Below are 20,081 nucleotides of genomic sequence, written 5' to 3'. Positions count from 1 at the left end.
AACGAAACCTTAGCTTACCTACTGATTTTCTACCTCTTTGAAATCCACTCATAGATATTCTTGGGATTACTTCGCTTTTAGTTATTGTATGTTTGCCTAGCATATACTATAGATATTCTAGGTACGATTTGCTTTTAGTGAGGGAGAATCTCAAAGAACGATTCTCCTCCTCCACACGAGTATTTTTTAGCCACCTCGTGATTCTCTTAATATGAGAGGAAAGGGAATTTCTCAGAAATGCGCAAACAGAAGTCAAATATTCCTACTTATACCAAACATTTTAGAAAAGAACCATCGGATATGCTATTTCCTTCCTCAGTTCTTTTAAATTTGATTAAAGACCTTATTAATTTAAGAGTACAAATTAATAAAATAGCTTAAATACAATTTTCTCCTTTTTTTGTCATTCCAAAAGCGTCTCCAAAATGGATCAAAGAACCACAGGACAGAGAAGTTACTGTTGGGGAATCTGTCAACTTCGAGTGTGAGACAGTAGGTTCGCCTGCTCCCCAAATCACTTGGACAAAAGTGAACGGTAAATATACTTATGATTAGATTTGCCATTTGATTATAATGATACCAATCAACCCAGTTTTTAACCCCAAAGACAATGATGGATCAATAGTAGTGGCATAGTTTGTTTAAAGAAAATAATATAAAGAATTCAGAAAAGAAACGTGCATTTATTCTCATTATTCTATTATACGAAATTAAGATTGATCGTTGAAATTAAATTTAATTTCAACAATTAAATTTGAAGAACGAATATTACAAATGATAAAACATGATATGCTACTGTTCATAATCCGTGGAATACCTCTTAAATGATATGTAACCAAGAATGCTCCAAAATTACTTTTTCATTTGTCTATCAATGAATTAGAAACTTCTGTCTTTGCCAATTTTTTTTTTACTGAAAATTGTTATACTTCTAAATTTGAAATTTCCAGAATTTCAACACTATTCAATTATTTACAATATATATACAATTTTTACCATTTTATTATAAATTTTATGCATATAGTAATTCAGAATGATGTTATATATACTTTAATGTATTGCGTTTTCTATTTACATAAAAGGAATCTCAGCACAGAAGAAATCCGAGACTCCGAAACTGTCGTCTTCGGTCGGCTTGTTGTCATTGCCTGCAGTCACTGAAGATGATGCTGGAAGTTATATTTGTGAAGCCTCTAATGGCGTGGGAGAAAGTTTAAAGAAAGTTATTCACCTGGTAATTCATGGTAAGGTGTGGTAAATTAATTTACTTAATGTTTCACTGGGTATGTTGTTAGACACGAACAAATAGTGTCCATTCTTTATTTGTGATGGTCTTCACCGACTTCTCCATTATAAATCTCAGTGTTTTAATGACTACGTTGCTGTTAAACCAAAGCAGTAGGTAGTTGCCCAATTGCCTCATCAAAGAATTAATATGAAATCATAGCTTTCTTAAATCTCATAGATTGCCTTCTACAAGGGTTACAACCATATCCATCCAAATTCTTGCAAACCCTTCGAACTTCATTGATAACTTGGTTCAATTCTAGAGCTCTGTCATATTCATGCATACACTACACGTTTAGAAAGTTGGATTAATCGTATGTTGATTTTTATCCAGTGTGCTTGTTTAATTATTCAAATTAGAATTTACACCATTGTTTTACTTCGGTATTTCGGTTTACAAATAAAATGAATTTCGCAATATTTTAAAAGTGGTTAATTCATTTGACAAACACCATGTGGCGTTGCCTGTCCAACATGGTAAGGAAAATCTGTATATGTACATTCTCGCCATTTGTGTTGGTAGTACAGTTGATGTGCGGTTAGAACATAAGTGCCGAATTTGGAATTGCAGTCAACACTCATAAACTACATCCATTGCTACTAATAATTACATATATTTGAGTCCACTGCCCTGGAAGCAATTGGAGATTTCGTACCTTATAAATGGACCATATCTTTCTGGACAGATGTGTTACAACATGGACGGGAATTTCTACCTCGAATTTCTCTGTATGAGCTTCCTTTTCATTCAGTTGTTCGACAGCAGCAGTGAGAACAATGCTGGTAAGCGAAAATGTTTTGCTTCTGTGTTCTTGTCAAACCGCTTTTTATATTTTTAACAATAAAGTAAATATTGCTTATAAACGACAGTGATTACCAGATTATTTTAATCGGTGGAAATATAACAATAGAAATATTCTAATACGCTAGAATATTAAGTCGAAAACTTTATACAATTATTAATAACACGAATATCTTAATTCTTTCCAATCCGATGCATGACAGCGATGCTAGATTACGTTATCTTTAGTTTAGAATGGTTTTCTGAAGAAAAATTAACATTGGTTTTTTCTTTTATTTTAGATTTTCCAAAAGTTCAACCATTTTTCTTTCCATCTTCAATACAAACTGGAGGAAGGGCTAGCGTGACTTGTTTTGTAGAGAGAGGACAACCTCCTTTCTCTTTTTCCTGGCTAAAGGATGGGAAAGATGCAAGTGGGATCAAAGAAATTAATGTAATGCATCAAAGAAGTCATAGCATTATTGTAATTGATCCTGTTGACGCAAATGGCGGGGGGAATTACACTTGTTTAGCAAACAACAGCATAGGAACAGGAAGCTATTCAGCAGAACTTATAGTTAAAGGTAAGATATTCATGTTTTACGAGTAAATTGCGTATAACTTTAACTGTTATTGGCATAGTGTATTAATCTCACGAGGTTTAAAATTTTAAAACCTATGCTCAAGAAAAAAATTATAATTTCAGACAAATTTCTTATTTATATTTAATTCTTTATTTTATTGTGGGTGCGACCGCCTTTTTTTAATACTTTTTTAATCTAATTTAGAATTTAAATCTAAATTCTAATCCTTTTCAAATAGACCTGTATTTTTTCGATGGTTTTTTCCATAATTTCTGTCATTACCACCTTCCCCGTAATCCTATTGCTTAATTTTGAATTCATATTGATTTACAATCTTGCGCTTTATCTTTGGTTTTTTTAATTGAAATTTTTGGTGTTTACCCTATCTTTTTATAGAAGTTTTCATTTTCAAATTTAACATTGACAAATGCATGGTACTGTTTATTGGTAACAGTAATCCCAGATTAAAGTACCAACTGTATGGTACTACACTCAGGGTAGCTGAAAATGAAAAAGACTTGAGGTAATTATGCAATCAGATGAGAAGTTCTCTGAACAATGCAGACAGGTAGCCAGAACAGTTCATGAGGTTTTGTCAATGATATACAGGAACTTTGCTAGCAGGGAAAAGGAAGTGATTATCCACTTCGGCCAGTGGGTGATTGATTGTTGGAACAAACCCATCTGTTGTGAAAGTGGATAGCTTGAATAAATTCAAGAACTAGAAATCTTATTGGAGGGAATGGACAGGTAATGTGGAAGAATTTTTTTTTTGTCCAAGAGGGAAAAAAATCAATGTCATCTGTCCAAGAGGACACCTTTTTTAATCTCACGTTCATTGTGCCTTCCACTGTTTAGCTGTCGCAAACGTACAGGAACCTTTCTCGCTTAGCCATATCATAGGTGAAAACTCAAATCTCACAGAATTTTTCTCTTTCCTGTAACTAATTGGATTATATCATCGGTTCTAACTGCAGATAGTATGAACCACTTTGATATGTGCGTGCAATATGACCTAAGTAGTCACTGAACCGAAAACCCTATCAACAACAACTGCTATTACAATTGCAATTTTTCTCGAACTGAAAATGGTGTAGTTTTCAGAGTCCTGTGTTGGGGACAATTAAATTTCTTTTCCTTTTTCTTTTCCTTTTCATTTTAAGAAACTCGGAATGTTTTTTTTTTAAATCTTTTAAACGATATGGCACTTTACAGAAAAAGACTGAAACAACATTTTCTAAAAGTAGCTATTTAAATTTTCTTGTTTTTCCCTCAAATGAAATTGAAATTAATTTTATAGTCCATTGAATAGTGCTATTCAGTTTCCAGTTCTTTCACATTCACTGTACGAAAATAATATGAAATTCAACAAATCAGAATTCTATGATGAAACTTCTGATCTTATTTCTGTTCCTCCTGGATGACAGCGTGTCAATATGGTTTGCATTATTTTGTTAGATCATATAAACTAGTATATTTTCAGTCCCAATTTGTACATTTGGAGGAGAAAAGCGCAGAGAACACTGATTATGCAATGAGGAGAAAATTAAAGACGCCTGAAGGATGGTCACACGATTGTAAAATCTTTATTTTTATTTACTAAAGGCGAGCTCCGGATCGAAAAGTAAAATTCAGTCTCTACTCACTTCAATAAATATTGAAAATGACAACAAGGTCTCTCATAGTTCCATCCAGTTAGATTGTATTGCTTAATTGGGTTAACAGTATATCATTATGCCCTTTCTGGGTTCCAGTTTTCTATTTTTGGTCTGTCTATCAGTATTTTAGATCTGTAGCCATTTTCATTCAGGTTTCCTATAACAATTTGGTTTCTTTCAATAATCTTCTGATTTTAAATTATAAGTATATTTTATTCATTTTCCTCATTCTTTTCAGCTTCTCCTAAATGGTTGAAAGAGCCACAGGATCATGAAACAATTAGCGGACAGTCTATTATACTAGAGTGTAGTGCTCAAGGATCTCCATTTCCTCAAGTGATATGGAAAAAAATTGAAGGTACACAACTCTGTTCAGCTTACTGTAGCAATGATTCATTTATGCAATTTTCATCTTCGTTTTAAAGATTAAAAACATACATTACGTTTCAGATATTTTTATAATGGATACTTCGTGATAAAAACCATAAAGCGATTTCAGATTAAGTAATTAAATAAGTTTTTAAATATACACTTGCCTCTCGCTTAATTTACAAGTTAAAATTTTTTCCTTTAGATAAAAATTAAATTATATTATGAATGATATGTATAAAAAAGACAAACAAGTATTTTAGACTACTTGAGTGATGGGAGTTTATCAGTCTAATTTAATATATGACTTTGTAAGTATAAATATATAGATTTTCATTACTGCAATTCAGTCGTCTTGGTATTTGATTTTATAGACTTCTTACAATATACAAAATGTTACTGAATTTTTGAGAGGGTCTCTCCTAAAGATGCAATGTTGCAAACTTTAAATCGTTGAGCATCATAAACAGCCCTTATATGTATTCTTCTCCCTCTGTTCAAATTTTTAAGAATTGTGTATGCAATGATTGGTTTCTGTTGTTTGCACGCTGTAGGGCTTTCTCGGAGTAAAATAATACTCCCAACTTGACTCTGATTTACTCTCTTGATCCGAGACTGGATCCCTTCTTTGGTAGAATCAAAATGAAGAAAGTTAAATTATTTTTGGACGTAATTACTGCATATTCTGTATAGTACAATACCAGTAACTCCTACAAGCATTGCAACTTAAGTAGAGTAAAAAATTCAGCCAAGTAAGGGCAACTTGTTTCCAGTTAGTAGATCTTGGATTTTTATTAGAAATATACTTTAAACTAGTCATTATTCATATTACTTTGTTACATAAGTATTTCGCATGCCGAGTTGTTTGATTAATATCAAACGGAGTTCTTTTAAATGTCAAGAGATAAATAAAATATTGGAGATAAAAAAAAGTTTTTTTTTTTTTTTTTGGAGTCACAAATCAGATTTTCAAGAACCATTTACTTCTATATTACTTAACTAAGATTATTTTTAATTTATTTGTAATAATATACAAATAATGTTCGCTTATTTAATTCTCTTAATCCCTTGATTATGCAGGGAAAACATCTGCAGCAACTGACCATCAGATTCTGTCAAAAACTGGAATTCTAAAGATTGTTTCTGTTGAAGAACAAGACGCTGGCACTTATACCTGTGAAGCTATTAATGGTGTTGGAGAACCCTTAACAAAATTAGTACATCTGTTCGTTCATGGTAAGACAGAATAATAAAGCTCATTATTACGGAAAATGCTCTACTGTCTGTTGTTATTTCGACACCTTTAAAGAAACATTTTATTCTTTCTAATATTTTCAGATTTCGCTTATAGACCTTGACCTTAAGATGTTTTCAGTACTTGACCAAGTATAATCGAAATATGCAAATGAATACATGATTTTTTTTCGACTGTCCTTTGTAAAAAAAAAAAAAAAGTTCAATTTATTTCTATAGTTCAAAATATTTCCGTTGTGTGGCGCTTCGATTCGGGGTAGTCCATTATACATGTCTTGTGTCTATCGCCATTAATGTCTGTCGTTAGTACAGTGACTTCAAGCTTTTATCTTGTTTCTGATTCGACAATTAGCACCATGTTCCTCCAATTTGGTGACTGAAGATTCCTGTTTACTTAAAATGTTCATAAATTAGAAATTACTTTGTCAATTTAGCAGTTTGGATGCCCAATTTTTATGCTCTTGCTTTGTTGACGTAAACATGACGGCCTTCTTTGCACGAGTGACTGCCGCTGTTGGAACATGTCTAAAATCCACCGTCGTCGTCCTCATTTGTGGGCTTCTTCAAAACGGTGGAACACTGGATGATGGTAAGTGAATCTTCATGTTACGCTTGTTTTCAATGTTATTTCTTAAGTTAAAATAGTGAATATATGTTTAAATTAAAGCGGGGGAAATATATTATAGTTCCTTATAATTTATAATCCCAAGTAATATATTTATTTTAGCCGATTACAACATGATAGAGTAATTGCACGTGTATGTATTGCGATACAATACAGTACAGAATCATATTTATGAATAATGGGCAAATGGTCTTCACAGTATGTTGAAAGGAAGAAGATAAATTGTTGTAAATTGTAGCAATAATATCTTATCATAGCATGAATTCGTTTTTGTCTTATTCAGTAATGTCGTGTTAGTGGAATAATTCTTTTCTTTATACGATAATCCTTGTTTGAAGATGATTAGCAGTTTTACTGGTTTCCTGGGTAATTAAGGTTATACGCAATTGCCTCCCATCCCATGTTTCATTTAACATTGCCGGTATTTTTAAAATGGATACAATGCTTTTCAACTGCATATAGAGTGTAGTCAATATCTTTCAGCACCTCGTGACATTTTCGAATATAAATTCCCAAAAACAACTTCTTCCAGATTACTTTTTATATAATCAAATAATAAATTTCAGCCTTTTAAATGGGTAATTTCTAAGTATAATATTTTAGAAATATCTTATCCTTAAAGTTCAGTATTTCTCCCTAAGTGCATGACGCCGGTGTTAATAACTTAATCAGTATTAATAATTTCAACCATTATTTCCAACTAATTAATGTGAAAAATTATTTGAATAAAATTGAAACAAAACATAACTTAATTAGATCTCGGGATATTAAAAATAATGACTTGCATGTAATAATAAATGTTACTAGTGACGTAACAGATCTCATTAAATTTCCTTCTGACTTCCAGATATACCAAGAATTCAGCCATTTATATTTCCGGTCTCCATAAGTACAGGAGAAAGAGCAACAGTAGTATGCGCTGTCACTAAAGGAAAGGCTCCTGTTAGGTTCGTGTGGTATAAAGATGCAGAAAGGGCAGAAAAGCATTCAAATATCAAAGTTAGCACCCTCGACACGCACACCACAATAGCCATTGATATAGTTGATTCCAAAGCAGGAGGAAATTATACATGTGAGGCCAGCAATGCTATGGGTAAAGACAGCTTTTCTGCCACTTTGGTTATTAAGGGTAAGTTGGTGAATATTATGAAGTATTTAACGTTGTTTTGTAAAGTAGTGATTAATGATCAGTAAACGACACACTGAGTTCGTTTTTCAGTATGCTTTATTAATTTAGATTTTCATAATACTGTAGAACGTTCTCTCAGTACTGATTCCTTATCGTTTTATTTACTTGTTATTTTAATATTGACTTTCCAGCTCCTCCCAAGTGGATTAAAGAACCAAAAGATGCAGAATTTGTAGTTGGGCAATCAGCTGTTATTGAGTGCCAAGCTACTGGATCACCTCGTCCTCAAATACTCTGGAGTAGAATTCCGGGTATGTTACAGCACTTCTGTTTATATAAAATTGTCAGTTTTATTAATTGTCAGTATAAATTTAAAACTTTAATTCCGATCTACCTCCTTAATTTGAACTTCGTTATATTTTGAATGTTCTTCACAAATTATACGCTTTAGTAATTTTAATATAAGGAATAAAGCCTCCTCGTAATATCTATTTAATGACCAAGAATAAATCTTTATCGTGTCCATAACACTTCTTCATCAAAAAGTCGTATAAATTTATTTTTCATGCGATGGATGTTTTATAAGGATAATAAAAGTAAATTTTATAAATTTATTACAATAAATTAAGCCATACGTTGTTCTCCATATATCGATATATATTATAAAACATTCATTTTCTTTTTTGGAAGCAATATAAATATCTCAAAGGCGTCTTTAGTTAATATTAAGTTCGACGTATTTGCATAGACTCTCCAGAGCAGCACCGCAAACATGTATAGTGCTGCCATACAGTGGCAATCTTGGACAATATATTGTAATTTGCTATATGTGCAAAATGTATAAAAGAAGATTTTTCTGGCGCATTAGCAACAATGGCTGATTATGCAGTGAAAACGAAACATTAAATATCAGATATCTCAATTTTAATGAATTTAAAAAGTTTATTTTTCGGTTTCCTTGTTCCTTCTGTTAAAAATAAGCCAGACCTGAAAGATATACTTTGTGTTTATATTTTTTGTAAATTAATGCTGCTTATTTTACTTTTTCTATTTACAGAAAAAATCAACAGGTGACATTAAAAGTACAAAAAAATTACTGTGGAATTGCGATATTGTATTATTCTATTTTACAATAACATAAATATTATTAGCACTTGGATTGGCTAATCGCTATAACAGTAAAGATTTTTATTTTTAAAATTAAAGTTATCTATCCAGAAAAATTCATTTGCGTATAATGTTTCTAGCATATTAAAACGGAATGTTGATTTATGAACAAATGTAAGTACTGAGTCTTTGTACAATAAGATGAGATGGAATGGAGTTATCAACTTGTTAGGGAATAAACCTTTATAGCAAGTTATTAAATAATTGGTTACTTTAGATATTTTAATTTATTTTATTATAAGAATAAGTTATTAACTAATAATAATGTATTCCCTAGGTAGGCTTATAATCATTTGCATTCACCGAATAAAACTGCCTCATCTTTGACAGAAATGCTCTACAAAATATTTCGTTATGGGAACTTCACTAACTGGCATGTCCCATGATTCATTTTAACTGTTTTTCGTGCTTTTTAATTGTCTGAAGAGACCGTCTTCTAGAATGAAAAGTTTCATCCCCATGCTACATAATCTTTAGCGAATGGCTCTGACACTTAACTTCCATTCACTTCTGAGTTAAGTTCAGTTGTCCTATTGCTTTCTACATACCCTGAACTAGTATGTAGGTCTCCGGCGAGGATTTTATAGTGTTTTTGCTCGTAAACTGGGATTTTTTCCTCTCACAAATAGGCAAATACACTAAATGCAGTTAATGAAATAATGTACTGGGACTTCAGGACTTTGGTTCCAAAAATGGAACCAAAGTCCTGAAGATAATTAACGATTGTCATCTACAAAAATAAAAAATCTCCAAATTATAATAAATCCTATTATTGTCTTGCACGTGTATTAAGTACAATATCCGAAGTTATGTAAACTGAACATGTATTCTCATAATATTGACAGATTACAAGTCATACTGATTGCTTGAACAAGGCATTTCTGTCACTTGATAGATCAATAGGTTCATAGTTTAAGTGTTATTTTGGAATTTTCTTAGCCTGCCAATTGCTTTGGTCATTTGTCAGTTTATAAAGCGCTAGATGTTATCTTTATCAGATTTAATGGACACAAGTGTGTTCACGGACCAATTTGCATGTTGTTGAAAGGCTCTGAATAACACTTAATGAAAACCCTTTTTCCTGATATCGGGTAACTACAGCCTAAAGAAGTGGCCATCAAGATTTCAAATCCATATTCAAACTAGCGGCAAGTGGTGAATCTAGACTACCGTCATAAGGAGAGTATGCATTTCGTTGGAATAATTGCTAAGTTCTATTATATGATTTGCGTGAAAAGAAGACAGCTGCACACAGATCGGATCACGCTGATAGCATTAACTATCGAGTTTAGTGCTAATTGAATCTAGTTGTCACTGAACGAGGAACTACAAATTTAGGACATAAAACACAACCATATAGTTGGAGGTTATACCCTGAAACAATGCCAAGGTAAAATCTTCATTATTAATGGTGTGATGAATAAATGGATAACCATCGTTTTTTTAGTTATACAGATGACTGCGGTTAGTCTATATTGCTGATGGAACTAAATAATTTTCCATTCTAGAAATGTAGTCGTATCTTTAAATGTTGTGATCTTTGTACACAATACATTTCTTTCACTAAGCAAATAACATCCCAACAACCTACTGACTATCTATATATATAATTTTGGGGAAGCCCATTCTATCTCATGTTTTTATCTTACACACTTAAGAAAGTCTCACTCTCAAAAGAGTGATGTGCATTGCAACAACAAAATATTGTTATTATTTTACGTGCACTGTATCAGTGGTTGTCCATGGAGGGTAGGTGAGGATATAACTCCCCAAAAGGGTACTTAAAAAGGTCTTGGCATATGTAGAATGAATGAAGAAAATGTTTTTTAAATAATGGTAGTGTATTTAATTTTCATAGCCCAACAAGTAGAATGCTTAATGGAAAAAGTTTCTAATACGTTATTATACGTTATATTTTTTATTAGACGTCATATCTATATATTCACCATCCGTTCCTCTTTCAATTCATCTGTCAGTCGTCACGTAATGAATAGTAATTAAAAATAGAAAATTATAGGGAGTATTTGATCTGAAACTTTGAAAGGGAAGAAAATGCGCTTGAAGGCAAAAGAACTAACTGAAATCCTTATATTAGTGATGTATATTCTTTTTAACTTTATGACCCCAATTCTAACGATTCTTTCGTTGTTATCTCCGTTTCGACCCTCGACCCAAAGCAGTTTTTTTTTCGCTATATGAAATGCGGGCAAATAATGGAATATTTCATTTCATTATTTGTTCATATTTCAATAAATACCATGGGCAAGTGTAGATCTATAGGTATTCTAAGTAGTTTGAGTCTACAGGGTCTGTACAAAGTTCTCCTTTCGAAACATTTGATAAATGAAACAAGGAAATCAAGAATTAAAGTTAAAAACTGTGGAAAAGTATTTTTGTATTTAACCAAAAAAGCTGAACAAACGAATATTAAAAACCTTGCATGGAACAAATATATTCATAACCATTAATCTCAACGATTTATCCTAAATAGCATTTTTCTGTTGTTAATGGGAACATCTGATATCTGTGCTTAAATTGAAACATCTGAGATTTAGTTCTGTGTGCTAGTTTTTAATTATCGAGAGAATGCATGTTGTGTTATTATAACACCTTTTACAATACTATATTCAGTTAGTTCTTTGAGAGCACATTTCTCGTTCATTGTTTTGTTTTAATTCTTTCTATTAAAATTCAAATTACGAACTACTTTTAACATTTCGTATAGAATAATTTCAGTGAGTCTTAACTGGCTAATGGTTGTCAAATAAAGTGTATTAACATATTGACCTACGTGCTAAATGATTATTTTCTTGACAGTAACATAAAAAACAGAAAATATACAAATATCCTCCATCTCTCATCCTGTCTCTCTTTTTTTTTTAGATAATAGTGACCTCCAGAGTGGTGTTGCCAAGCCATTAAATCAAGTTTTCCTATCAAATGGCTCTCTTAAGCTATCAGCTGTTCAAGAAACAGACGAGGGAGTTTATATTTGTGAAGCAAGCAATGGTGTTGGTGATCATTTATCCAAAACCATCCACCTACTTGTACACGGTATGCGTAAAAACAAATATTGAAATGTTTTTTTTTTGAAATTACCAGGATTTTTAAATGCAATAAAAGTCTAATTTCAAGTAGTTTGTATTTATTTTATCATACATTTCTCACTAACTTTAGAACCCATTAGTAACACCAGGTGGCGAGTCAGCCGTGACTTTCTCCATGACATACAGGAACAACGCCATTATATTTCGAAGAGTAAAGAAGTGAGCAAGATACATTCAGTGTTCCAGGTTATATATCGTTGGCTCGGTGTTGTTTTATAAAGTTTAAATACTGTAGTTACATCAGGTAGTTGTCAGGACTGCGAATAGCTTGCTAATTCATTTTTCTAATATGATAAAAGCTTAAAATTTGCGTAATGTTTTATTTGATGTTTACACCAGGAGAAAGAAACCAGCACTACCTATTGCTGTTGGTAGTGTATGGCCTCGTGCTGCTAAGTGAGGAAAGAAACATTGGTAAGTAGCGACTGTATCTCCTATAATACTTGAATTTAAACTTTAACTGATTATTTCTTTGTTTTTACAAAAGAGCGTACCATTTTAAGTTTCGATAAAAGCATTTTATTATATTAACTGTTCGTATTTAGACAAAACCTTAAAATTAAAATTTAAGAACTGAGAAATTAACCCACAGAATTTACAAGGATGTAGAATCGAAGTAATGTCAATGTAATGCCCTCACAGAGCTGCAATTGCAAAATTATTTCTCACAGTAATTAAACCACTTCGTAGTCAATGCTAGATATTAAAAAAAAGTAGGCGCTGTATTTTACTTAAGTGAAAATGGAACTTGGGTATGTAGCGCTAATTGAGGTGAACTTTTTGAACTTGAATCATTTGGATTTAGTTTCCGTTGTTAGTGCATTTTAAAGATTGACATTTAAATTGTTATATATGTACTGTTCCCTATATCTATATAATTACAGAACGGGTTGATAATTTAGTAATCTCTCTCTCTCTCTAATAATATTCCTCCATATCAGTTCAAATCAATTTTTAAAAGATTTTGATTCGTTTATTTCAATGTCAATGTTAATTAACAATATTTATAATGTTATAACATTTATAACATTTTTTTTTCATGGTCTCTGCTATGATGCTCTCATTCACAATTAGAAAGTAGTTATGTTGTTACTTTATTTGGAAATGTTAGTAGACTACAAAAATACCCATTCTGCTGTTTTCTAAAACATTTTTAATTCATTACTTACTCAGTCTATTTTTGAAAAAAATAAAACGTTTGACTCCCTAATTTGTAAGAGTGATAGATATACTTTAAATTTAAACTTATTGGCATTAGACTTGAATTTCGCAGATTGTAAATTTCAGGAAATATGCGTGATGGGAAGTTGTTCGAGAAAACGGAAGTTGAAAGGATTAAATGAGGAAGAAGAAAAGTTGCTTCTCTAAGTTTGAAGTTGGACAGTAGAGGGATGTTCACTTGTTGAAGAACACGTTCGAACTGGTTTTAGAAGAGGGAGGATTATAGAAGCCAATTCAGAAGAATAGTGCCCATAGAAATATTTATAGAAAAGCATGCAGCAAAAACCAAAAGTCTCTGAGACAGAGTGGACAGGTGGACAGACCTTGTAAGAGATGGATCATTAAACCAACTGACCTCTGTTGGAGTCCAGAAGCCTGAGAACGTTTATTCTCCCCAGATGTTGGAATAATGTTCCATGGTAGGGCTGATTTGAGATCTGTATAATGAGTAGATCTTTAGATAAAAGTAACGCCTAGAATGAAAGAGAAAAGCGCAGCTTTTCAGGAGCATAGGAAGCAATATTTGTGATATGCTTGTGTAAAGAGACACTGGAAGTCAGGGTAATCCCTAATAGAGATATGTGATCTTGTCTAGAAATCAGTGCTGTCAAAGACGTGCATAGGCGCAGAAGAATACTTGTTTTGCGAGATATGACAAGATTGAGTTTTAAAGGATTAAAGTTAACTAAGTTATCTTTGTCCATTGGAGAATTGCCAGGAGTTCAGGAATTTGTAGTGTATATTCGAGAAGTTGAAGTTGTTTGTGCAGGGCAAGATTTCTCAAACTGGAAGGTGGAATTCAATGTACTATCGTCATGAAAACTATGGCACTCGATGGAGGAAGGCCATTAATGTAGAAGAGGAAAAGAGTGGAAGAAAGAACTGAACTTTTGGGAAAACCAGCATTAGTGGGGAAGATAGAAGATAGAGAGCCATTTACCATCACCCGCAATGAGTGGTCAGAGAGAGAGAAAACTGGATATGTAATGATTCAAAGTTATTCGCACGTTTTAGTCTTAAATTTTAATTTCTCATTTAGTTGAGAATTACTTACGAATTATTAATATTCACAACTGACATTTGATTTTTAATTATAACGAAGACAAATAGCTTTATTAATTACAGAGTGTGTATAGCGAAGCCAAAATGGTATGCTCTTCTGTATTAACTTAAACTTTTCGCTTGTATATATTGATTAATTTAAAAATATTGCAGTCAGCAATTAATTTTATATCATTTATGTTTTCTCCCTACAGCTTCTCCCAGAATTCAACCCTTTCATTTTCCTAATGATGTAAAACTGGGGCAAAAAACAACAATTTCTTGCTTAGCCATAGAGGGCAATGCACCTTTTACCTTTCTTTGGCAGAAGGACTCTATTGAAATCAGTAGGTTCCCCAATATTAAAGTAAATACCCACAGAGAATATTCGACCCTTTTGATAGATCCTGTTGATGAAAAATCTGGTGGAAACTTTTCTTGCTCAGTTAGTAATTCTGTTGGAAGGGATACGTACTCCACTTTCCTTCATGTCAAAGGTAAGGTTCCAAATATTAATTCTAAAAGTAATACCAATTAAAATCTCGCTTTTTCTAGAATATATTTGGATGGTACCTTAGTAACTTTAATTCTTTAAGTTACTAAGGTAGTACATTATTTCTGTACTTAACAAGTACTTAAAGTTACTAACTGGGATCGTGCAAGCGAATGTTGTATCTATCCAGTGATTTTTATCCAAAATATTCTTTAAAAATGGCTCAGAAATGCTTCTGTAACGCATTAAATGCATTATAATATAATTATGAATTTCGTGAATGTTTTCTTTACTTCTTCAGCAATGGTAACCCTGTTGTTGTTATACCATCGTATAAACACAAAAAAATTATGAATATGATTGCAGCTTATCTCACTTTATTTTTCCCTTATTTGCTCTTTGTAATTAATTCGAATTCTTGGGTTCTGCCTGACTCAGTTTTAATGCGGCAAGATCAATTAAAAATAAGCTAGGGATTGAGAACAAGAGAATCAATCCGGTATTTTAAATATTACCATAATTTATACAGAAAAAGATTAAAGAACTAAATATAAATTAATTGGTAGTTCCTTAACGCAAACTGTTATTTATTAAAATAGTGAATGACATAAAAATTAAAGGCTTTAAAAATTAAGATCTTCAGATATGTTACGAGCACTACAAACTCTTAGGTATTCATCATTTCCGTTTATTAAAGATTGCATACAAATATAAAATGAATTTAAATCCCGACAGTATTAATTATTTGCATCAATACTTATTGTATTCTGATAGAGATTTTTATTTCACAGCTCCACCTAGTTGGCTAAAGGAACCACAAAATCAAGAGATACGTGTAGGAGATCCACTCTCGTTAGAGTGTGAAGCTACTGGTTCACCAAAACCACACTTATACTGGAAGAAACTTTCAGGTGAAATCTAGTTTTTCTAAACTTTCTTGCAGCATAATTTTTCCATTTTAAAAACACTGATTAAATGAAAACTCAACTCTGCTTCTCCAATCCTATTTGTATGATTGAAGAATCTTATATGTATAAAATGCATAGGTGTAAATTAAAGATTGAAAGGGTTTTAAAGATCGATAAATTCATTCCTCGAAAACATTAATAATTCTAATTTGCATTCGCTAATGAAGCATTTATGCACACTTCTCTAAAACTTCAAAATTAGTACCATTGGGTATATTCTTCAGTTGGGAGAACCGGAATTTATTGAATTAACTTAAACTCGTAAATTCTAAATTATTTTACCATTTACCTGGAATATGTGTATTTCAAATCCATCTTTCAAATTAAAAATAAGACATGAAGGATTTTTATGGTAATCATAAACTAGTAATTACCGTATAGTGCCGTGGAAGTCTGTTAAACACAAAAGGAACTCATTAATAATAAGACTTGATTAACTGAATATTATAATAGGAGATTCTTATTGAGGAAGGTTTTTCCATAAATCAAACTAAATGAATTAAGAGGATGAAAAATTAAGTGAGCTATTTTTGATTTTCAACACTGAAACCATCTTGTATATTGGCTGACTATGGCACGGATGCTAATATATTAAGAAGAAAATAAGAAAATAATAGTTGCTTGCCATTTCAGAAAAATAAAGTTTGTAGAAACTTGACGCTCCAATCTCATAACAGTATTCTGAATAGATTATCTAAGTCTGATGCTAACACTAATATTAGCATCAGACTTAAATAATCTATTTTACCATATTTCCAAGTTTATCAATCCCTCTAGTGCTATTTGGCTATTGTTTACTTCTTTTCATCTTGGTTAATAAGAGGAATTTATCATTAGGGATTTATCATATGAATTTATTACATTTATTTCCAAAATTATATTCAGGACTTATTGAGGAAGCAGAATATAGTTCATAACTTCCTATAAAAGCTAATGAAGATTTTTTTTTTCCATATCAAAATATTACGTCAGTTCATGTCATGGTATTCAACCCACCAAACATCCTGGCTGCTATTTTTTCTACTTTCTTTGAGTCTTTCAGTGTACTTAATGTACTTGAGTTCTAATTAGTCCTATTAGGGATTTGTTTGTTTTTACTTGACAATGAGAAGTCAGTTCGAACGAATGACCAAATATTAGTTCCTACTTTGGGAGTTTGATTCATACCAAGCAAAAGCATTAGTGCACGAATCTTAAAATACAATCGATCTATAAATTCATTAAAAAAAAGCTTGATTAGGAAATGCTGAGAGTTTAGCTGAGCCACTGTGATACGAAGAAATTTTGCTCATTGGCTCAGAAATCATCTTTTCCGTATCTACAGAAAATTTAACACTTAATGTAAAATCTCTCATAAATTTGAGATCTCACATTTTGCAAAACCAAAATGGAAAACGACTGTAGTACATTAATTCTCTATAACGTGGACATTGGATCCAATGTGATGAAATATATTTTTAAGTGAAGTTCTAAGTGGATAAGAAGCACGTTTTGTCGTCACACCCATCACAGTCTTCAGATAGTTCCTTTTGGATTGCTGTGTTTCCTTCACTGAAAAACATTTGCAAGAGAAGCACTTCAGAATAAATAATGATATATTTATGCGGTTGAGGAATAATGATTAGAAGTTTATAAAAGATGAAGCAACATCTCATCAAGTAAATAACCCTTAAAGGTGGCCGTATTGATTCATTTCTAAATTGATTGCTTTTTTTTTGATAGGCCAGAAACATTTTCAAATACACGTATATTGAAGTTCAGAAAACAGTACTAGTACTTTTGAACTGTGAAAAAATTGCAAATGTTGCTTGAAAACGACAATATCTATCACGCCAAAAATTTTGATCAAAAGCTTGCAAAATTCTCAAGAAGACAACCATTTCAGTACTATTGTTTTTTTCATAAGTATAAAAGAGTGATTTGTTATATGGTAATTAAATAACAATGGCCCTCTGCATAAATACTGCCATTAAAATATCCTCACAAACTAAATAAGGTTTACTAGTATAATATTTGTGAATTCGAAATGTCAATTAAAGCATAGCATTCCTTACGAAGTTTCTTTATAATAATAAAGAAAATACATAGCCAAGGAGCCCGGAGTGTTCAATGACACATGTCGACGATGCCACCTGGCCTCAGAAACGATCCAACACATCACCGCGGGATGCAAGGTGATCACCCAGACTGAGTACTCATAGACACGACTAGGTAGCCAGGGTAATACATCAGAAGCTAGCAAGGAAATACCAGTTGATCGAAGAAAGTGTACCGTACTAAAAGTACGAACCCCAGGCAGTACTAGAGACCCCAACCACAAACTGTACTGGGACCGCGCCATAATAACGGATAGGACAATCCCACACAACAGCCTGGACATAACTCTTGTGGACAAGAAGGGAAAGGCTACCTATCTGATTGACATAGCGGTACCTAACATTGGCAACCTGCAGAAAACCAATGGGGAAAAAATCAAGAGGTACACGAACCTAAGACAGGGGATCAAAGAGATGTGGCATATGCCACAACTAACGATCATCTCAATCATCGTGTCAACCACAGGTATGGTGCCAAAGACCCTACATAACATCCTAGCAGCAATAGGTCTCCCAGGAAACACCTACAAGGAACTCCAGAAAGTCGCAATCCTGAACACCTGTAAGATAGTCAGAGTTCCTCGACCAACAGTAACACCAGATAACGACAACCACCCTGTGTACTTGGTAGCAATGCCTGTCACGTGGTGGAAGCCCCAATCAGGGAGAACTAATATAAGGACAAGGATAATTAGAATAAGTAGCGACCTGGAGCGAGGGGTGTTGGGGGTTTCAGGGACGGATGGCAGTCATCGTGGAACAGGTGGGTATATGGGATGTGTTAGAGTAACTAAAAATAAGAATAGGTGCATGTATACTTGCATGTATACCAATGCTAGAAGTATAGTAAATAAATTTGATGAATTTGAAGTGTTGGTCAAGACATCAAAGGCGGATATTGTTGGGATATCAGACACGCGGTGTCACACTGATATAAGTAATGCAGAACTGGAATTTGGGGAGTACGTCTACAGAAAGGATAGGAAGGGAGGAGGTGGTATGCTGTTAATTAAGAAAAACATAAAATCAAAAGAAGTGCATCCAGTTGATATAGATGAACAGTGCACTGTTGAGTCAGTTTGGTGTGACATAAGCACTGCGAAAGCAAAAATAAGAGTAGGAGTGTGTTATAGGCCTAATGACTTGAATGAGTACAATGAACAATTGTACAGAGAATAGAGTGGGCTAGTAAATCGGAATGTCTTATAATGGGGGATTTTAACTTCCCAGATATTGACTGGAACTTGTGGGTTGGGCACTCACACACTAGTCAGACTTTTGTGGATTTATTGGATGATTGTTTGTTGCAGCAGCATGTTCGAGAGGCAACCAGAGAAAGTAATACTCTTGATCTGGTTATCAGCAGTGATCATTCATGTATTAGGAATTTGCAGATAAAAGAACCACTAGGTGGAAGTGATCACAGTGTACTGGCGTGGGATTTACTTAAAGATTTAATTATCATAAGGGGTAAAGGAAAGGGTTTTTGCTTCCGTAAAGGCGAGTACAGTGGTCTCCGACAGTTTTTAAATTCTGTACAGTGGGATCAACTGACGATGTTACCAACAGTAAATTCTAAGTGGGAAGCATTCAAGGAAAATTAATCGTGGAAACTACTAAAAGGTTCATACCTATTAAGAAATATTGTTCAAGGTTTAGGCCTAAATGGTTGTCAAATGAACTAATGAGACTCGTAACAGAGAAGAAAAATGCATGGGATGCATATAAATTATCAAGCGACTCAGAAGCCTATGGCAGATATAAGTTAATCTGTAATCAGGTCACAAAGGAGGTTCCGCAGGCGAAGGCAGATTACGAGAAATCCTTGGCAAAAGATGCTAAGAAAAACAGCAAGCATTTCTTTACTTATATAAACTCTAAAAGGAAGGGGATGAATCTGATTGGTCCACTTGACATCGATGGTTCGACTGTTGATGATCCTGCTCAGAGCAAACAAACTGAATGAGTATTTTGCATCTACATTCACACGTGAGGAATTATTAAGGTTTGAAAATGACAGAAGGTTATCAAATTGTAGCAGGATACTTAATGATTTTGTAATAGCTGAAAGCAAAGTGGAGGAGAAATTGTTGAAGTTAAACATAAGAATAGCACCTGGGGTGGATGGGATCTATCCAGTTATATTAAAGGAGGCGGCAAAGCAACTAAGCAAACCCTTAGCCATAATTATGAGAGCGTCCTTGGACTCAGGGAGGTTCCCACGGACTGGAGATGTGCAAATGTATCCCCAATTCACAAAGGGGGGATCGAAGGGTGACACGAGTAATTACAGACCAGTTA

General features: G+C 33.0%; 3 protein-coding genes across 3 annotated transcripts in view; all 3 read left to right on the top strand.

The window, feature by feature from the left end:
* The first annotated feature begins 1,808 nt into the window (after positions 1-1,808).
* Positions 1,809-6,037, top strand: LOC150084361 (cell adhesion molecule Dscam2-like). Its single transcript, XM_090376198.1, has 5 exons — positions 1,809-2,070; positions 2,371-2,652; positions 4,549-4,668; positions 5,760-5,915; positions 6,018-6,037. Exons 1-5 carry the CDS (start codon positions 1,974-1,976, stop codon positions 6,035-6,037), a joined length of 675 nt encoding a protein of 224 aa, XP_090232324.1. The 5' UTR covers positions 1,809-1,973.
* Positions 6,038-6,315: 278 nt separating this feature from the next.
* LOC150084360 (cell adhesion molecule Dscam2-like) lies at positions 6,316-11,931 on the top strand. The gene is made up of 4 exons (XM_090376197.1): positions 6,316-6,522; positions 7,406-7,687; positions 7,879-7,998; positions 11,738-11,931. Exons 1-4 carry the CDS (start codon positions 6,414-6,416, stop codon positions 11,929-11,931), a joined length of 705 nt encoding a protein of 234 aa, XP_090232323.1. The 5' UTR covers positions 6,316-6,413.
* Positions 11,932-12,242: 311 nt separating this feature from the next.
* LOC150084359 (cell adhesion molecule Dscam1-like) overlaps positions 12,243-20,081 on the top strand; it is a 75,321-nt gene continuing 67,482 nt past the window's right edge. Inside the window, exons 1-3 of the mRNA XM_090376003.1 lie at positions 12,243-12,375; positions 14,439-14,720; positions 15,508-15,627. Of these exons, the coding sequence (XP_090232129.1) occupies positions 12,276-12,375; positions 14,439-14,720; positions 15,508-15,627 (502 nt within the window). The 5' untranslated portion in view covers positions 12,243-12,275. The remainder of the gene's footprint in view (positions 12,376-14,438; positions 14,721-15,507; positions 15,628-20,081) is intronic.

The sequence above is a fragment of the Mastigoproctus giganteus genome, chromosome 6 (genome assembly GCF_048544385.1).
Source record: "Mastigoproctus giganteus isolate SK-2022 chromosome 6, ASM4854438v1, whole genome shotgun sequence".
NCBI classification, from domain to species: Eukaryota; Metazoa; Arthropoda; class Arachnida; order Uropygi; family Thelyphonidae; genus Mastigoproctus; species Mastigoproctus giganteus.
Note: the sequence above shows the minus strand (reverse complement) of the source record. Positions and strands in the feature narration are given on the sequence as shown.

What these genes read in the sequence shown, in the direction of transcription:
- LOC150084361 (XM_090376198.1), top strand. Translation starts at nt 1,974, where the DNA reads ATGTGTTACAACATGGACGGGAATTTCTACCTCGAATTTCTCTGTATG. An exon ending in GATATGGAAAAAAATTGAAG is followed by an intron (nt 4,669 to 5,759) that starts GTACACAACTCT and finishes TTGATTATGCAG; the next exon opens with GGAAAACATCTGCAGCAACT. An exon ending in AGTACATCTGTTCGTTCATG is followed by an intron (nt 5,916 to 6,017) that starts GTAAGACAGAAT and finishes TAATATTTTCAG; the next exon opens with ATTTCGCTTATAGACCTTGA.
- LOC150084360 (XM_090376197.1), top strand. Translation starts at nt 6,414, where the DNA reads ATGACGGCCTTCTTTGCACGAGTGACTGCCGCTGTTGGAACATGTCTA. An exon ending in CGGTGGAACACTGGATGATG is followed by an intron (nt 6,523 to 7,405) that starts GTAAGTGAATCT and finishes TCTGACTTCCAG; the next exon opens with ATATACCAAGAATTCAGCCA. An exon ending in ACTCTGGAGTAGAATTCCGG is followed by an intron (nt 7,999 to 11,737) that starts GTATGTTACAGC and finishes TTTTTTTTTTAG; the next exon opens with ATAATAGTGACCTCCAGAGT.